The sequence below is a fragment of the Erinaceus europaeus genome, chromosome 6 (genome assembly GCF_950295315.1).
Source record: "Erinaceus europaeus chromosome 6, mEriEur2.1, whole genome shotgun sequence".
Taxonomy (NCBI): Eukaryota; Metazoa; Chordata; class Mammalia; order Eulipotyphla; family Erinaceidae; genus Erinaceus; species Erinaceus europaeus.
This window is the reverse complement of record NC_080167.1, coordinates 20,370,530-20,384,546: the sequence shown is the minus strand read 5'-3', so window position 1 is coordinate 20,384,546 and position 14,017 is coordinate 20,370,530. Positions and strand designations below refer to the sequence as shown.

General features: G+C 43.4%; 1 protein-coding gene across 1 annotated transcript in view; it reads right to left on the bottom strand.

The window, feature by feature from the left end:
* Positions 1–14,017, bottom strand: part of TMEM132C (transmembrane protein 132C) — a 388,356-nt gene that overhangs the window by 22,929 nt on the left and 351,410 nt on the right. Inside the window, exon 5 of the mRNA XM_060193293.1 lies at positions 5,736–5,879. Coding sequence (XP_060049276.1) covers positions 5,736–5,879 — 144 coding nt within the window. The remainder of the gene's footprint in view (positions 1–5,735; positions 5,880–14,017) is intronic.

Genomic DNA, 14,017 nt, shown 5'->3' with positions numbered 1-14,017 from the left:
TCCCAATACCTGCCTCTACATATTCAGCTGCTCAAGCGACATCTCTACTTGGCATTGCTAATCAGTGTCTTGAATTTAATGCGTTCAAAAACTAAACTCCAGCAATCCTTCAGTGCCACTTCAGAGACGGGGGCGGAGAACCAGAATTAAGTGTGGCTACAGAAAAATCAGATCCGTATTTCTGCTCCACCTGAGTTTGTCATAAATATCCAACGCTTGCACAAGGCAGCCTCGGCTTGTTTTTACACGTGAGGAGTTTTCCTGTCTTTCCCATGGTGGTCTTTTCCACAGATGGGAATGTGGGGTAAGGACTGGAACCTATTCTTGATGTTCCTTTGGGATTTTTTTTTTAAAGTGACCTGCCCATGGCCATAGTTGGCATAGAATTAAGGTGGTCACCTTTATTTCTTTTAAATTTTTTATAATCTTTATTTATTTATTAGATAGAGACAGCTAGAAATCAAGAGGGAAGGGGGGGTAGAGAGGAAGAGAGACAGAAGACACCTGCAGCACTACTTCACTACTTGTGAAGCTTTCCCCCTGCAGGTGGGGACCGGGACTCGAACCTAGGTTCTTGCGCATTGTAACATGTGCACTCAACCAGGTGCGCCACCACCCGGCCCCATTCCTTTGATTTTATCAGACTCTCCTTATCACTTCATCTTAACCAGAGATATCCTTAGAGAGTGGCCTTGGCTGAAGTCACCCCTCACACCACTAAGGTCACCTCCATTCCTGATGACAGGTGAGTGAGGGAAAGGACAGAATCTAGAAGGATCAGCCACAGTGGACCTTGGCTGGGGTTGGGGGCAGTCCCATCCATTCCCCACAATGCCCTTACTTCTGCTCTTTGATGTACATCCACCATTTCCCTCAAGATAGGTGAGATCCTTCTCAGTTGGAGGAGACAGATGGCACAGGAAGCAGAAAGGGTGGAATTTAACACAAAGCTTCCATGCCAGGCATGGTATAGGGAGAAGAGACCTGGAGGAGACAGCAAAGCTCTCAGAAAAGGAGGTTCTGGGGGGTGGGTTTGCATAGGAGCCTCCATATGCATGAGCATTTTCCCATAATCACGGGGGAAGATAGCTCCCCTTTGTAAATGCGGGAATCTGAACAAAAGTCACGACACCTTGGGGTTACTGGAAAACAGAGATTTTTTCTAAAAAAATTTATTTTCCCTTTTGTTGCCCTTGTTTTTCATTGTTGTAGTTATTACTGTTGTTGTTATTGATGCTGTCATTGTTAAATAGGACAGAAAGAAGTGGAGAGAGGAGGGGAAGACCGAAGAGGGAGAGAAAGACACCTGCAGACCTGCTTCACCGCCTGTGAAGCAACTCCCCTACAGGTGGGGATCCCAGGGCTCGAACCTGGATCCTTTTACCAGTCCTTGAGCTTCATGCCATGTGTGCTTAACCCACTATGCTGACTCCCAAGACAAAGCTTTTATTTCTGGCACACCAGACCCAGAATCAGCTACTGCCAAAAAGTTTCTGGGCCTCGATGTTCAGTAAGATTTCTCTTTGATACAAAAGAAAGGTTGACAAAAACATGATTCACCTTCTGCATACAAGGACTAAGAGGTGGCCAGAGGTCCTAAAGGCTAAAGACTTTCAGGACTTTTACAAATACCAGCAGCTGGTTTTATATCTGCCAGGGCGATTACAAATACCAGAGGAAGAGGGGGTTAGGGTTAGGATTTATGGGTGGCTAAAAGGAGCCTGATAACAATCAGTTGCCATTCATTTCTTTTCCTTTTTCATTTGCTTCTAGGGTTATCGCTGGGGCTCGGTGCCTGCACTAGGAATCCACTGCTCCTGGAGGCCATTTCTTCCATTTTGTTGCCGCTGTCACTGTTGGATAGGACAGAGGGAAATCGAAAGAGGTGGGGAAGACAGAGAGGTGGGGAGAAAGATAAGACACTTACAGACCTGCTTCCCTACTTTCAAAGTGACCCCTGCCCCCTGCAGGTGGGGAGCGGAGGACTTGAACTTGGATCCTTATGCCAATCCTTGTGCACTTAACCAGTTGCACTAATGACTTGCCCCTCAAGCCATTAATTTCTGTCCACTACTTCAACTTGGTGATCTAAAGATTTAGAGCAAGAAGAACAGCCATTCACTGAGTCTGCACTCTCAGAGGCCTCACCATGCACACAGTAGGGGTTTTCATAGTTCTTATTTCTTTTGTACTAAAAACATTTTTTCTTTTTTTAATTTTTTAAAATATTTATTTATTCCCTTTTGTTGCCCTTGTTGTTGTTATTATTGTTGTTGTTATTGATGTCGCTGTTGGATAGGACAGAGAGAAATGGAGAGAGGAGGGGAAGACAGAGGGGGGAGAGAAAGATAGATACCTGCAGACCTGATTCATCGCTTGTCAAGCGACTCCCCTGCAGGTGGGGAGCCAGGAGCTTGGACCGGGATCCTTAACACTGGTCCTTGCGCTTTGTACCACGTGTGCTTAACCTGCTGTGCTACCGCCCGACTCCCGTCTAAAAACATTTTTTATTATCTTTGTTTATTGGATAGAGACAGACAAAAATTGGGAGGGTAAAGGGGAGCTAGAGAGGGAGAGAGACAGACACCTGTAGCACTGCTTCACCACTCACAAAGATCTCCTCCTATAGGTGGGGGTTGGGGACTCGAACCTGGGTCCTTGTGCGCTCAACCAGGTATACCACCACCCAATCGCTTTTATTTTTATTATTAATTATTATTATTATTATTATTTTTGTTACCAGGGTTATCAATGGGGCTCAGTGCTGGCACTGCAAATCCACTGCCCTTGGAGGCTATTTATTTATTTACTAGGGCAGAGAGAATTTGAGAGAGGATAAGGAGATAAAAAGGGGGAGAAAAAGACAGACACCCGAAGACCCGCTTCACTGCCGGTGAAGTGTTTCCCCCTTCTGCAGGTGGGGAGTGGGGGCTCAAACCATGCTCCTTGAGTTTGGTAGCATATGCACTTAGCCAGGTACACTACCACCTGGCCCCTGCCACATTGCAACTGAGCAAAGGGAGGTACAGAGTGGTGCTATCACTTGCACAAGGTCTTTCAGCAGCAGCCACTTGTCAGCCCAGCTCAGGAACAGGACACAGAGACCCACAGAGTCACTGCAGTGAGGGCCAGCTTGCCAGTCAGAAGGTGCAAGCGTAGGAGTAATCATGAGTGTGAACCAGCCAAGAACAAAAACTCATGTGGTCTGCTTTATTGGGACATTTGTTTCATTGCTGAGATCTGGAACTGAAACCCCAATATTTCCAAGGATTCTGTTTGTATGGTTGCCGTCCCCACACAATCCATATTATTGGTGAAGAAAAGGAGTTTCAGGGGTGACAGGGCCCATGGCCAGAAGCAGGTGAAATTGAATTTGAGAGTAATAGTGCCACTCAAACAAAACTTTTTATTTTTAAACTTACCTCTCAGGAACGGACTCAAGTCCTTCCTTTCTTCCTTCCTCCTTCCCTCCCTCCCTCCCTTCCTTCCTTCCTTCCTTCCTTCCTTCTTTCCTTCCGTCCTTCCTTCCTTCCTTCCTTCTTTCTGAGGGAGGAAAGTAGGAAGGACAGATACCTCAGCGTTGCTCCACTCTCCATGAATCTCTCCCAGTGCCATCCATGGTACTTCCATGTGGTGCCAGGGCTCAAATTAGGGCCCTGTGCACAGCAAGGCATGCACTTTTTGGGTAAGCTATCCCTAGCCCTTTCTTTCTTTCTTTCTTTCTTTCTTTCTTTCTTTCTTTCTTTCTTTCTTTCTTTCTTTCATTTTTTTTATTGAATAGAGGCAGTGAAATTGAGAGGTGAGAGAGAGAGAGAGAGAGACAAAGAGACACCTGCAGCCCTGCTTCACCACTTGTGAAGCTTTCTCCCTGCAAGTGGGGACCAGGAGCTTAAACCTGGGTCCTTGCACACTGCCATGTGTGCACTTAACCAGGTGCACCATTGCCTGCCCCCACCCTTTCTTTTCCTTTTTAAAAATAACCATCGCTAATTTCCCTGATGAAAAAATGGTCTCCCCATGGAACTAAAAAAAAGAGCACAAAAAAAAGTTCTTCAGGTCTGTGATTAACACCCTCTCTCTCTGTGTGCTCCGACAATGCCAAGATGCTATCAGAAAAACTTATAAGATTCTATTTTTTCCGTCTCTTTTTAAAAATTATCTCACATAATTATGCACAGCAGCTCCTATAATGATAAGATGAAAGCCCCATCTTCCTTATCTCAGAACAGGCTGTTAAGACGGACACCGAGAGGCACATATTGTTTCTGGAGGAAAAGGCGTTCTCTGAGTTTTTTCTTCTTCTTCAAACAACTTCGTCGAAAGATCTTCGACAGGTTGAACTCACGTGTATTTAAAACCTACCAGTTAATACTGTGATAGAGGCACGTACTGTGAAAAGATCATCATAATCAAGCTACATCTTCATCACTTCACCTCCTTCCTAGGTGTTAGGGGGCTTAATTTAAGATCTATCCTCTCAGCAGAGTATCAGTTGGCAGTGGAGAGGAGGGTGTCACTCCTATTATTATTCCTGCTTTATGCTGTGTGGATGCTGGGAGATGGGCTGACGTCTGGTCTGCCAAAGAAACTGAGGAAGGTTAAGTAGATACAAGGTGTAAGAAGCAGGCTTCCTAGTGAGACAGAGCCACACAGACCTGTTTGAAGAATGAAATGAGAAGGCCCAGCAGCATCGGAAGTAGCCTGCTGCCTGGCACACGTCCAACTAATGGAACTCACAGGGCCTCAAGATGGAACCCGGGGAAACTCTGGCACGTGGAACATGCCAGCCTCACAAGTGTGTCAGTGAGGCATTTAAACTTTTTGCCTTGAACAGAAGAGCAAGGAGAAGCTTCCAGAATGGGGCTAGGGAGACAGCATCATGGTTATGCAAAATGACTTTCATGTCTGAGGCCCTGAAATCCCAGGTTCAATCCCCAGCACCATCAGGAGCTTGAGCTGAGTAGTGCTCTGGTCTCTTTCTCCCTTTGTGTGTGACTCTATCTCCGTTTTGGTTTTTCTCTCTCTCTCTAAAAGTAAAGTGTTAAAAAGAAAAAAGAAGAAAAGCTTCCAGCCTTGCACCAAATCTCTCTCTCTCTCTCTCTCTGTGTGTGTGTCCATTCTCAGAAGCTTGTACCCTGGGTACTCTGTTTTCTTCACACATTGTAACTAATGTGCTCAACCAACTGCAGGACCACCTGGCCCCAGTATCCAGTTCTGACCTGCTCAAGTGATCTACTTAAAATCCAAATAAAAACCCACCCCACCACTTCCTGTTGCTCTTAGAATAAAACTCAGTTGTATACCAGTATCACAAAAGATGTTTAAATGATGCTTGCCAGACTGTTGACAGTGATTTCTGAACCATGGTGAGGGTACAGTTAATTTTCCCTCCCTGAGAGTTTTCTGTAACAGTTGATTTAGTTTTCTTAATAAATAGTATGCATTATTCATACAGCCAGGAAAAAAAAACAACAACAAGAAACCTCTGACATGATTCCAGGATGAGAAGAAATTCATAGAAACAAACGCAACACTGTCTATCTACAAGCTCAACCTTACAGCCATCTTGGGACACCTGCACACAAATGTGAGGGGATGTTGAGTGAATCCACCCAAGTGTGGTGTCCAACAGTCGACCAGTTGACTCTCTTATTTCACTGGGCTCAGCTTTCTGAGTGGGTAGGATGCCCAGCACAGTCCCAGCTCCCAGCTCCCCATGTTGTCAAATCACTTACTTTGAGGACGTCTTCGTCTGTGGACTTGCACTCCACTGATTCTGAAATATCTGTAATGACACTGTTCTCCTCCACTGAGACCACCTTGATGGGCAGGGACACTGTCTTCCCTGTGAGTATGGCGGTGTTCAGAATTTCAGTGTCCTGCCGAAAGAACCACACACACTAGGTCAAAGGAAATATTCACTTCTCTTGGATCTTCCAAGATATGTGTTGGGCTGTCTCTGTTTACACAATATGTCACTGTACATAGTACTTTAGAAACTTGGACAAAGGAGCCATTTAACAACTTGCTTTCCATTCTGTTTATGATCCTCTTCTTAATTTTAATAACCACAAAAATACCCTTCATTTTTCTTTTTTAAATTTTTTGTATTATCTTTATTTATTTATTGGATAGAGACAGCCAGAAATCAAGAGGTAGGGGGGACAGAGAGGAAGAGAGACACCTGCAGCACTGCTTCACTACTTGTGAAGCTTTCCCCCTGCAGGTGGGGACTGGGGACTCGAACCTGGGTCCTTGTACATTGTAACATGTATGCTCAACCAGGTGTGCCACCACCCAGCCCCTCTTTTCTTTTTTTAGAAGATTTTATTTATTTGAGAAAAGAGAGAGAGAGAGAGAAAGAAAAAGAGAGAGAACCAGAGCATCAGTTTGGTGCATGCTAGATAGAGGTTGAACTCAGGACCTCATGCTTGGAAGTCCAATGCTTTATCCACTATGCCACCTCCTGGACCATCTCCTTTCTTTTTGCATTGCGGAGACCAAGTAGGTGTCATGTAATTGCTTTTGATTGTTCACAACAGACACTAGATATGGCTAGTTTGGGAAAGATGGTGGTGAGGAAATAGGAAATACTCTCTAGAATCTGTGGCTCAGTTGTTACCTTACTTGATAAAAAAAAAGGGGGGGTGGGGTGGGGTGGGGTCCACAGTCAGGATTCAGTTAAGGATTTAAAAATGGGGAGATGATCCTGAATTATATGGAGTAGATCAATGTCATAAGGCTCCTTATAAAAGAGCGAACTGTGAGGGTCAGAGGAGGAGAGAGAACAGTCGACAATGGACTGAAACCAGAGAGATAGGATCATGAGCTAGGGGATGGAGGTATTTTTTAGAAGCTGGTAAACAAAGTACGTCTCCCCTACAGCATCCAGACAAGAATACAGTCCTGTGGACTCCTTGGTACTAATCCCTTGTGTGCTCATTCTGATGTCCAGAACAGCAAAACAGTCAATTAGTTTGTTACAGAAGCAAGAGGAAATGAATGCAAGTTCTGGGATAGTCTCATTCACTAGTCCAAAGGAGCAGGAAATTTTGGAAGGCAGGATTCAGGGCAGCTTCCAGGATATTGAAGACAGTGGACATTATCTTGACAGTGTCAACTACACCCGTCCTTCCCCGTCCTTCAGCTGAGAGGACCTCAATTAGATTAGGTGTCCATGCTGTCTTATCAGGCAAGGATGGACCACTTTGACACCTGTACACAGATGGATTCCAATAGGAAAGGCAGTTGAAGGAAAGTCACGTTCTGTCAGAAGAATACAGAAGGGAGAGATTTTCTTGGGCAACCCATAGTAATGGGTGTTCCCTACAGACCCATTCATTAAGTCATGTGACTTTGATTCCCAAGTGCCTATGTTCACTCTAGATGGCAATGTACACCGGACTTCTAAGGGAGCTTTGTCCCTCTGTGAAGACTTTTCAGCAAGCCGAGCTGTTTTCTTCTGTTAGCCCTGGGAACTCATAGCTGGTGGGAACATTGGTTTATTCTATTCATTTGACTACAGGTAAGCTGATTAACATCCCATATCTCCCACAAGCTATGCTTAGCAAAGGGATGAAGAAAATGCTTTCTCTCTGGGGTTTGTAGGCTACTACCTCTGTGCATTTTTGGCTGCCCTTTTCTTTCTGAATAAATGTAGATGAAGAGGACTATTTATTGGCTTAGGGGCATTTGTACACACACTTTACCACTTGGGTCAATTTCTCCCCAAGTCCCTCTCCAGAAAGCCCTGCTCCACTTTGACGCAGGAGATAGAAGCAAAGAGAGTTTCACAGTTCTTTCTCCAGGGAAGTGATTGACACAAAAATGACCTTTTTGTATTCGGCCAGAACATGGCTCAAAGAGTCATTAGTTAGAAGTAGAGTCTTGCCGCTCTGTGATGCTTGAGCCCCTCAGCCAGCAGTTATACAACCCTCTGCCAGCCTCTTCTCTCGAGTCCACAGGATTCCTGAAACCTGGCAGCTTGCACGCTGGCCATTACAGATGCTAAGAATACCACAGAAATCCCTTAAGTCTATTTTCAGGTTCATTACAGGTAATGTACTCAGAGTTCATTCTTTACATTTTCTCTCTCAGAATGGTCTTTGGCTAATGGCTTCATTAAAGCTGCAAACTCCCTTGTGGATTAGTTGTGATTAGTTTCCTAGTGGTGACTGCTCACACACACACACACACACACACACACACACACACACACACACACACACACACACACACTCTCCCCTCTATCCAACACTTTCTATCTCTAAAGTGATGGAAAGATGAAGACTGGTGGAGGCTGGGCGGTAGTGCACCAGGTTAAACGCACATAGTGCGAAGTGCAAGGACCAGCACAAGGATCCTGGTTCGAGCCCCCGGCTTCCCACATCAGGGAGGTTGCTTCACAAATAGTGAAGCAGGTTTGCAGGTGTCTATCTTTCTCTTCCCCTTTCTGTGTTATCAGTTGCTCTCTGTCCTATCCAACAACAACAAGGGGGAAAAAGTGGCCACCAGGAGCAGTGGATTTGTAGTGTAGGCACCAGGCCCCAGTGATAACTGTGGAGGCAAAAAAAAAACAAAAAACTGGTTATTGGACATTTGATTTTTCTGATTGTAACCCTCAGTAACAGAGAATTAATGGCCACAGAAATAACCAAAACAGTGAAGAAATCTTTGGGTTCCCAGAAAAAAAATTGCTTAAGACACATGAGGAAAGATTCCCTGCAATCATCTCACTTTTTCTCTGTAGATCTCTCTCTTTCTCTCTCACTCAATAAAATGCAGTAGTAGGGGGCCTGGCAGTAACACATCAGACTAAGCACACATAACATAGTAAGAAGCGCAAGCACCCATGTAAGGATTCAGATCAAGGCCCAGCTCCCCACCTACAGGCCAGTCACTTCGAAAGCAGTGAAGCAGGTCTGCAGGTGTCTATCTTTCTCTCCCTCTCTCTGTTTTCCCCTCCTCTTTCAATTTCTCCCTGTCCTATCCAACAACAGTAGCAGCCACAACAACAGTAATAATAGCAACAGCACTTCTGGAGGCGGAGCTACGAGCAGCAGATCGCTCTCTCTCCTCTCCTCACCTCTCCCGGATCAACTAGGAATACCAAAGGAGACCACCCGGACAGAAACAAGACAGGACTAGAATGACCACAGAAACCCAGTAAATCACCCGTGAGTACAAACACGCGTGGCTGGTGACAGAGAGGAGAGAGGGGCCTAAGGAGAGATTAAGTGACTGCTAACAGTTCGACAGTTTGTCAGTGGAGACACCACCTCCAGTCTGCTCCACCAACAAGGGGACAGCTGAAGGGAGGAAAGGACTCCCCAGAGACTCACCAAGTACAACTCTGAGTCTCCATTGCTACTACCCTCAGAATCTGGAGCAGCAACAGGGAGGGCACAGAGATCTAACCGGGAAACTCAGGAGAAGACCTATACCTCGGTGGCATAACTGAAGGGCTGTGAAAGTCTCTTTGCATAACCACTGGATTATCTCTGCCACACCCTGCTTTATCTCTTGGTCAGGAGTCATTGATTAAGCCAAGAAGCCTATTGATAGTTTAAAAGCCCTCAGGCTACCATAGCCTACAGGGGAAAAAAAAAAGGCTTTTACACCACTGAACTCCAACTCAGGGATTGAAAAAACTGTTAACAGAACTGCAGGAACAACAAATGAGAATATGGAAGAAAATTCTAATAATCTCATGGTTATTAGAGAGCTGAAAGCTGAAATTGCTGAGCTAAGAAGGCAACTAGTTGAACAAGCTAAAACAGTATCAGAGCAGGGCAACAAAATAGATGAACTCCAGAAAGCAGTAGAGGGCAGAGAGAATAGAATCAATGAGGCTGAAGACAGAATTAGCAAGATTGAGGATGAATTAGAGACAACTAAAGAAGTAGTAAGAGACCTCAAAAAGAGATTAAGAGATGCTGAAAACAACAACAGAGTCCTATGGGATGACTTCAAAAGAAACAATATACGCATTATTGGCTTACCAGAGGAAGAAAGAGAAGTGGAGGAAGAAAGCGTTCTCCAGGCCATAATAGCTGAAAATTTCTCTAGTCTAGACAACACCAAAGACATAAAGATTCAAGAAGCCCAGAGGGTCCCAAACAGAATTAACCCAGACCTAAAGACACCAAGACATGTCATACTTAGATTGGAAAGGAATAAGGATAAAGAAAGGATCCTCAAGGCTGCAAGAGAAAAACAAAGAGTCACCTACAAAGGAAAACCCATAAGATTAGCAGCAGACTTCTCCATACAAACACTACAGGCCAGAAGAGAATGGCAAGATATCTATCGAGTGCTCAATGAGAAAGGCTTTCAGCCAAGAATACTATATCCTGCTAGATTGTCATTCAGACTAGATGGAAGCATCAAAACCTTCTCAGACAAGCAACAGTTGAAGGAAGCAACCATCACCAAGCCTGCCTTGAAAGAAGTTCTGAAAGGTCTCCTATAAACAACCAGACCACCACAAATAGAACATATATCAAAACACTCTAAAACTCTACAAGAATGGCGTTAAAATATCTTCAATCTTTGATATCAATAAATGTGAATGGCCTGAATTCACCTATTAAAAGACACAGAGTAGGAAGATGGATCAGAAAACACAACCCAACAATATGTTGTCTACAGGAAACTCACCTAACGCAACAAGACAAACACAGACTTAAAGTGAAAGGATGGAAAACTATCATTCAAGCCAATGGCCCACAAAAAAGGGCAGGAACAGCTATTCTCATATCTGACATGATAGACTTTAAAATAGATAAGATTAAAAAAGATAGGAATGGACACTACTTAATGCTCAGAGGATCAGTCAATCAAGAGGACTTAACAATTATTAATATCTATGCACCCAATGAGAAGCCATCTAAATACATGAAACTTCTACTGAAAGAGCTACAGCAATATATTAACAGTAACACAATCATAGTAGGGGACTTCAACACCCCACTATCTCAACTTGACAGATCATCCAGGAAGAAAATCAGTAAAGACATAAGGGAGCTAAATGAAGAGATAGATAAACTAGAACTATTGGACATTTTCAGAGTCATTCATCCCAAGAAACTGGAATACACATTTTACTCAAATCCACATGGATCATTCTCAAGGATAGACCATATGTTAGGCCACAAAGACAGCATCAGCCAATTCAAGAGCACTGAAATCATCCCAAGCATCTTCTCAGACCACAGTGGAATTAAACTAACACTTAACAATCAACAAAAGATTAGTAACAGTCCAAAATGTGGAAGCTCAAAAGTACACTTCTTAACAAGTTCTGGGTCAAAGAGGAAATCAAGGAAGAAATCAAACTGTTTCGAGAGTTCAATGAAAATGAAGACACAAGCTATCAAAATATTTGGGACACAGCTAAAGCAGTCCTAAGAGGGAAGTTCATAGCTATACAAGCACACATTAGGAAACAAGAAAAGGCACAAATAAACAGCCTGATTGCACATCTTAAAGACCTAGAAGAAGAACAAAAAAAGAACCCTAAAGCAACCAGAAGGACAGAAATTACTAAAGTTAGGGCAGAAATAAATAACATTGAGAATAGGAAAACCATACAAAAGATCAATGAAAGTAAATTTGTTTGGCTTTGTATGTTAACTCTCTTTTCAGTCACCAGGTTCCAGATGCCATCAGGATGCTGGCCAGGCTTCCCTGGATTGAAGACCCCACCAATATGTCCTGGAGCTCAGCTTCCCCAGAGACCCACCCTACTAGGGAAAGAGAGAGGCAGACTGGGAGTATGGACCGACCAGTCAACGCCCATGTTCAGCAGGGAAGCAATTACAGAAGCCAGACCTTCTACCTTCTGCAACCCACAAAGACCCTGGGTCCATGCTCCCAGAGGGATAGAGAATGGGAAAGCTATCAGGGGAGGGGATGGGATATGGAGATTGGGTGGTGGGAATTGTGTGGAGTTGTACCCCTCCTACCCTATGGTTTTGTTAATTAATCCTTTCTTAAATTAAAAAAAAATATGGTGGCTTTATTTCTAAAAAAAAAAAAAAAGATACTTTGGAGGCAGACTGGTCTCAGGATAAAGATAACAAAAAAATAATAATAATAATAATAGCAACAGCAACAAAAAAAAAAAAAAAAAAAAAGATTCCCTGCAATCAAAAATCCTTTCCCCTCAATCAATAGTTTTGGTTGGTGTTGGTTAATTGGAGGGCAATAAGAATCTGAAATCCTGGGAGCCGGGGGTAGCACAGCGGGTTAAGCGCAGGTGGCGCTAAGCACAAGGACCGGCATGAGGATCCCGGTTCGAGCCCCCGGCTCCCCGACTGCAGGGGAGTCGCTTCACAGGCGGTGAAGCAGATCTGCAGGTGTCTGTCTTTCTCTCCTCCTCTCTGTCTTCCCCTCCTCTCTCCATTTCTCTCTGTCCTATCCAACAACGACGACATCAACTACAACAACAACAACAACAAAAAAAGACAACAAGGGCAACAAAAGGGAAGATAAATAAATAAAATTACAAAAAAAAAAAAAGAATCTGAAGTCCTGGGAGTCAGGCGGTAGTTCAGTGGGTTAAGCGCAGGTGGTGGAAAGCGCAAGGACCAGAGTAAGGATCCTGGTTTGAGCCCCCAGCTCCCCACCTGCAGGGGAGTTGCTTCACAAGCGGTGAAGCAGGTCTGGAGGTGTCTGTCTTTCTCTCCTCCTCTGTCTTCCTCTTGTCTCTCCATTTCTCTCTGTCCTATCCAACAATGACATCAATAACAACAACAATAATAACTACAACAACAATAAAACAACAAGGGCAACAAAAGGGAATAAATAAAAAAATTAAAAAAAAAAGAATCTGAACATGGTGTTTTTAAAAAATATATTTATTATTGGATAGAGACAGAGAGAATTGAGAGGGGAGAGGGAGATAGAGAAGGAGACAGAGAGACAACTGCAGCCCTGCTTTACCACTCGTGGAGATTTTTCCCTGCAGGTGGGGACCAGGGACTTGAACCTGGGTCCTTGAGTACTGTAATGCTAGTGCTTAACCAGGTGCAACACTGCCTGGCCACTCTACTGGGTATTTTCCATTAACTTTCTATATAATTTTGGTTAATTCCCTTATTATTTGGAGTCTTCATTTCTTCATTAGACAACTGAGGCCACATCATTTCAATTCAAGTTGGTCTAAGCACAATGCAGATCAGTTGCTTCAGGCCTATTGCTTCTCAGATATCTATCTAAGATACATTATTCCGTTTTACTAAGATAAAGCCTGAAAAACACGTTGCAATTAATTTTCAACTCTCTCTACTCTTTGAGTCTTTCTTTTTTGCTTCATTAATAGAATTAATTAATAAGCTGCTTCCATGTAGCAAACCCTCAGTCCTAGGCTTATATTCTCCATGACTCAAATCTATGTTTTTTTTAATATAACCTCAGAACAACAACAGCAATGACATCTCTCTCTCTCTCTCTCTCTCTCTCTCTCTAAAAAAAGGATCTAAATAGACATTTTTCCAAAGAAGAAAGGAAGGAATGATCAAGTGTGGTTGAGGATATAACTCAACTGGTAAAACATCAGACTTGTATATCTGAGTTTCTTGATTTTATCCCTGGTGTCACATCTCTCTCTCCTCTCTTTCTCTTATAACAAATAAAACAAATATTTAGTCAAGTACACCATGAAAAGAGGCTCAACAGCCTTCACCAGGGAATGTAAATCAAAACCACAATGAGCTTTTGCCACACAATCTATTCAGGTGGTTTTTATAAAATAGTCAAGGAATAACTAGGGTCAGAGTGGGTGTGGGCAAAAGAACACTGTGGTCCACTGCTGGTGGGGAAATGAAACTGTGTCATGATAACTATGGGAGAATGTGGAGGTTTTTTAAATAAACAAGTAAATAAATAAATAAATAAACTAGACTTACTATATGACTTGGTAATTATATTTCTAGGTGCTTATCAGAAGAATTGTCTGTACTCCCATGTTAACTGCAGTGTTAGTTATGGCAGCTAAAATATGAAAATCAAGGCT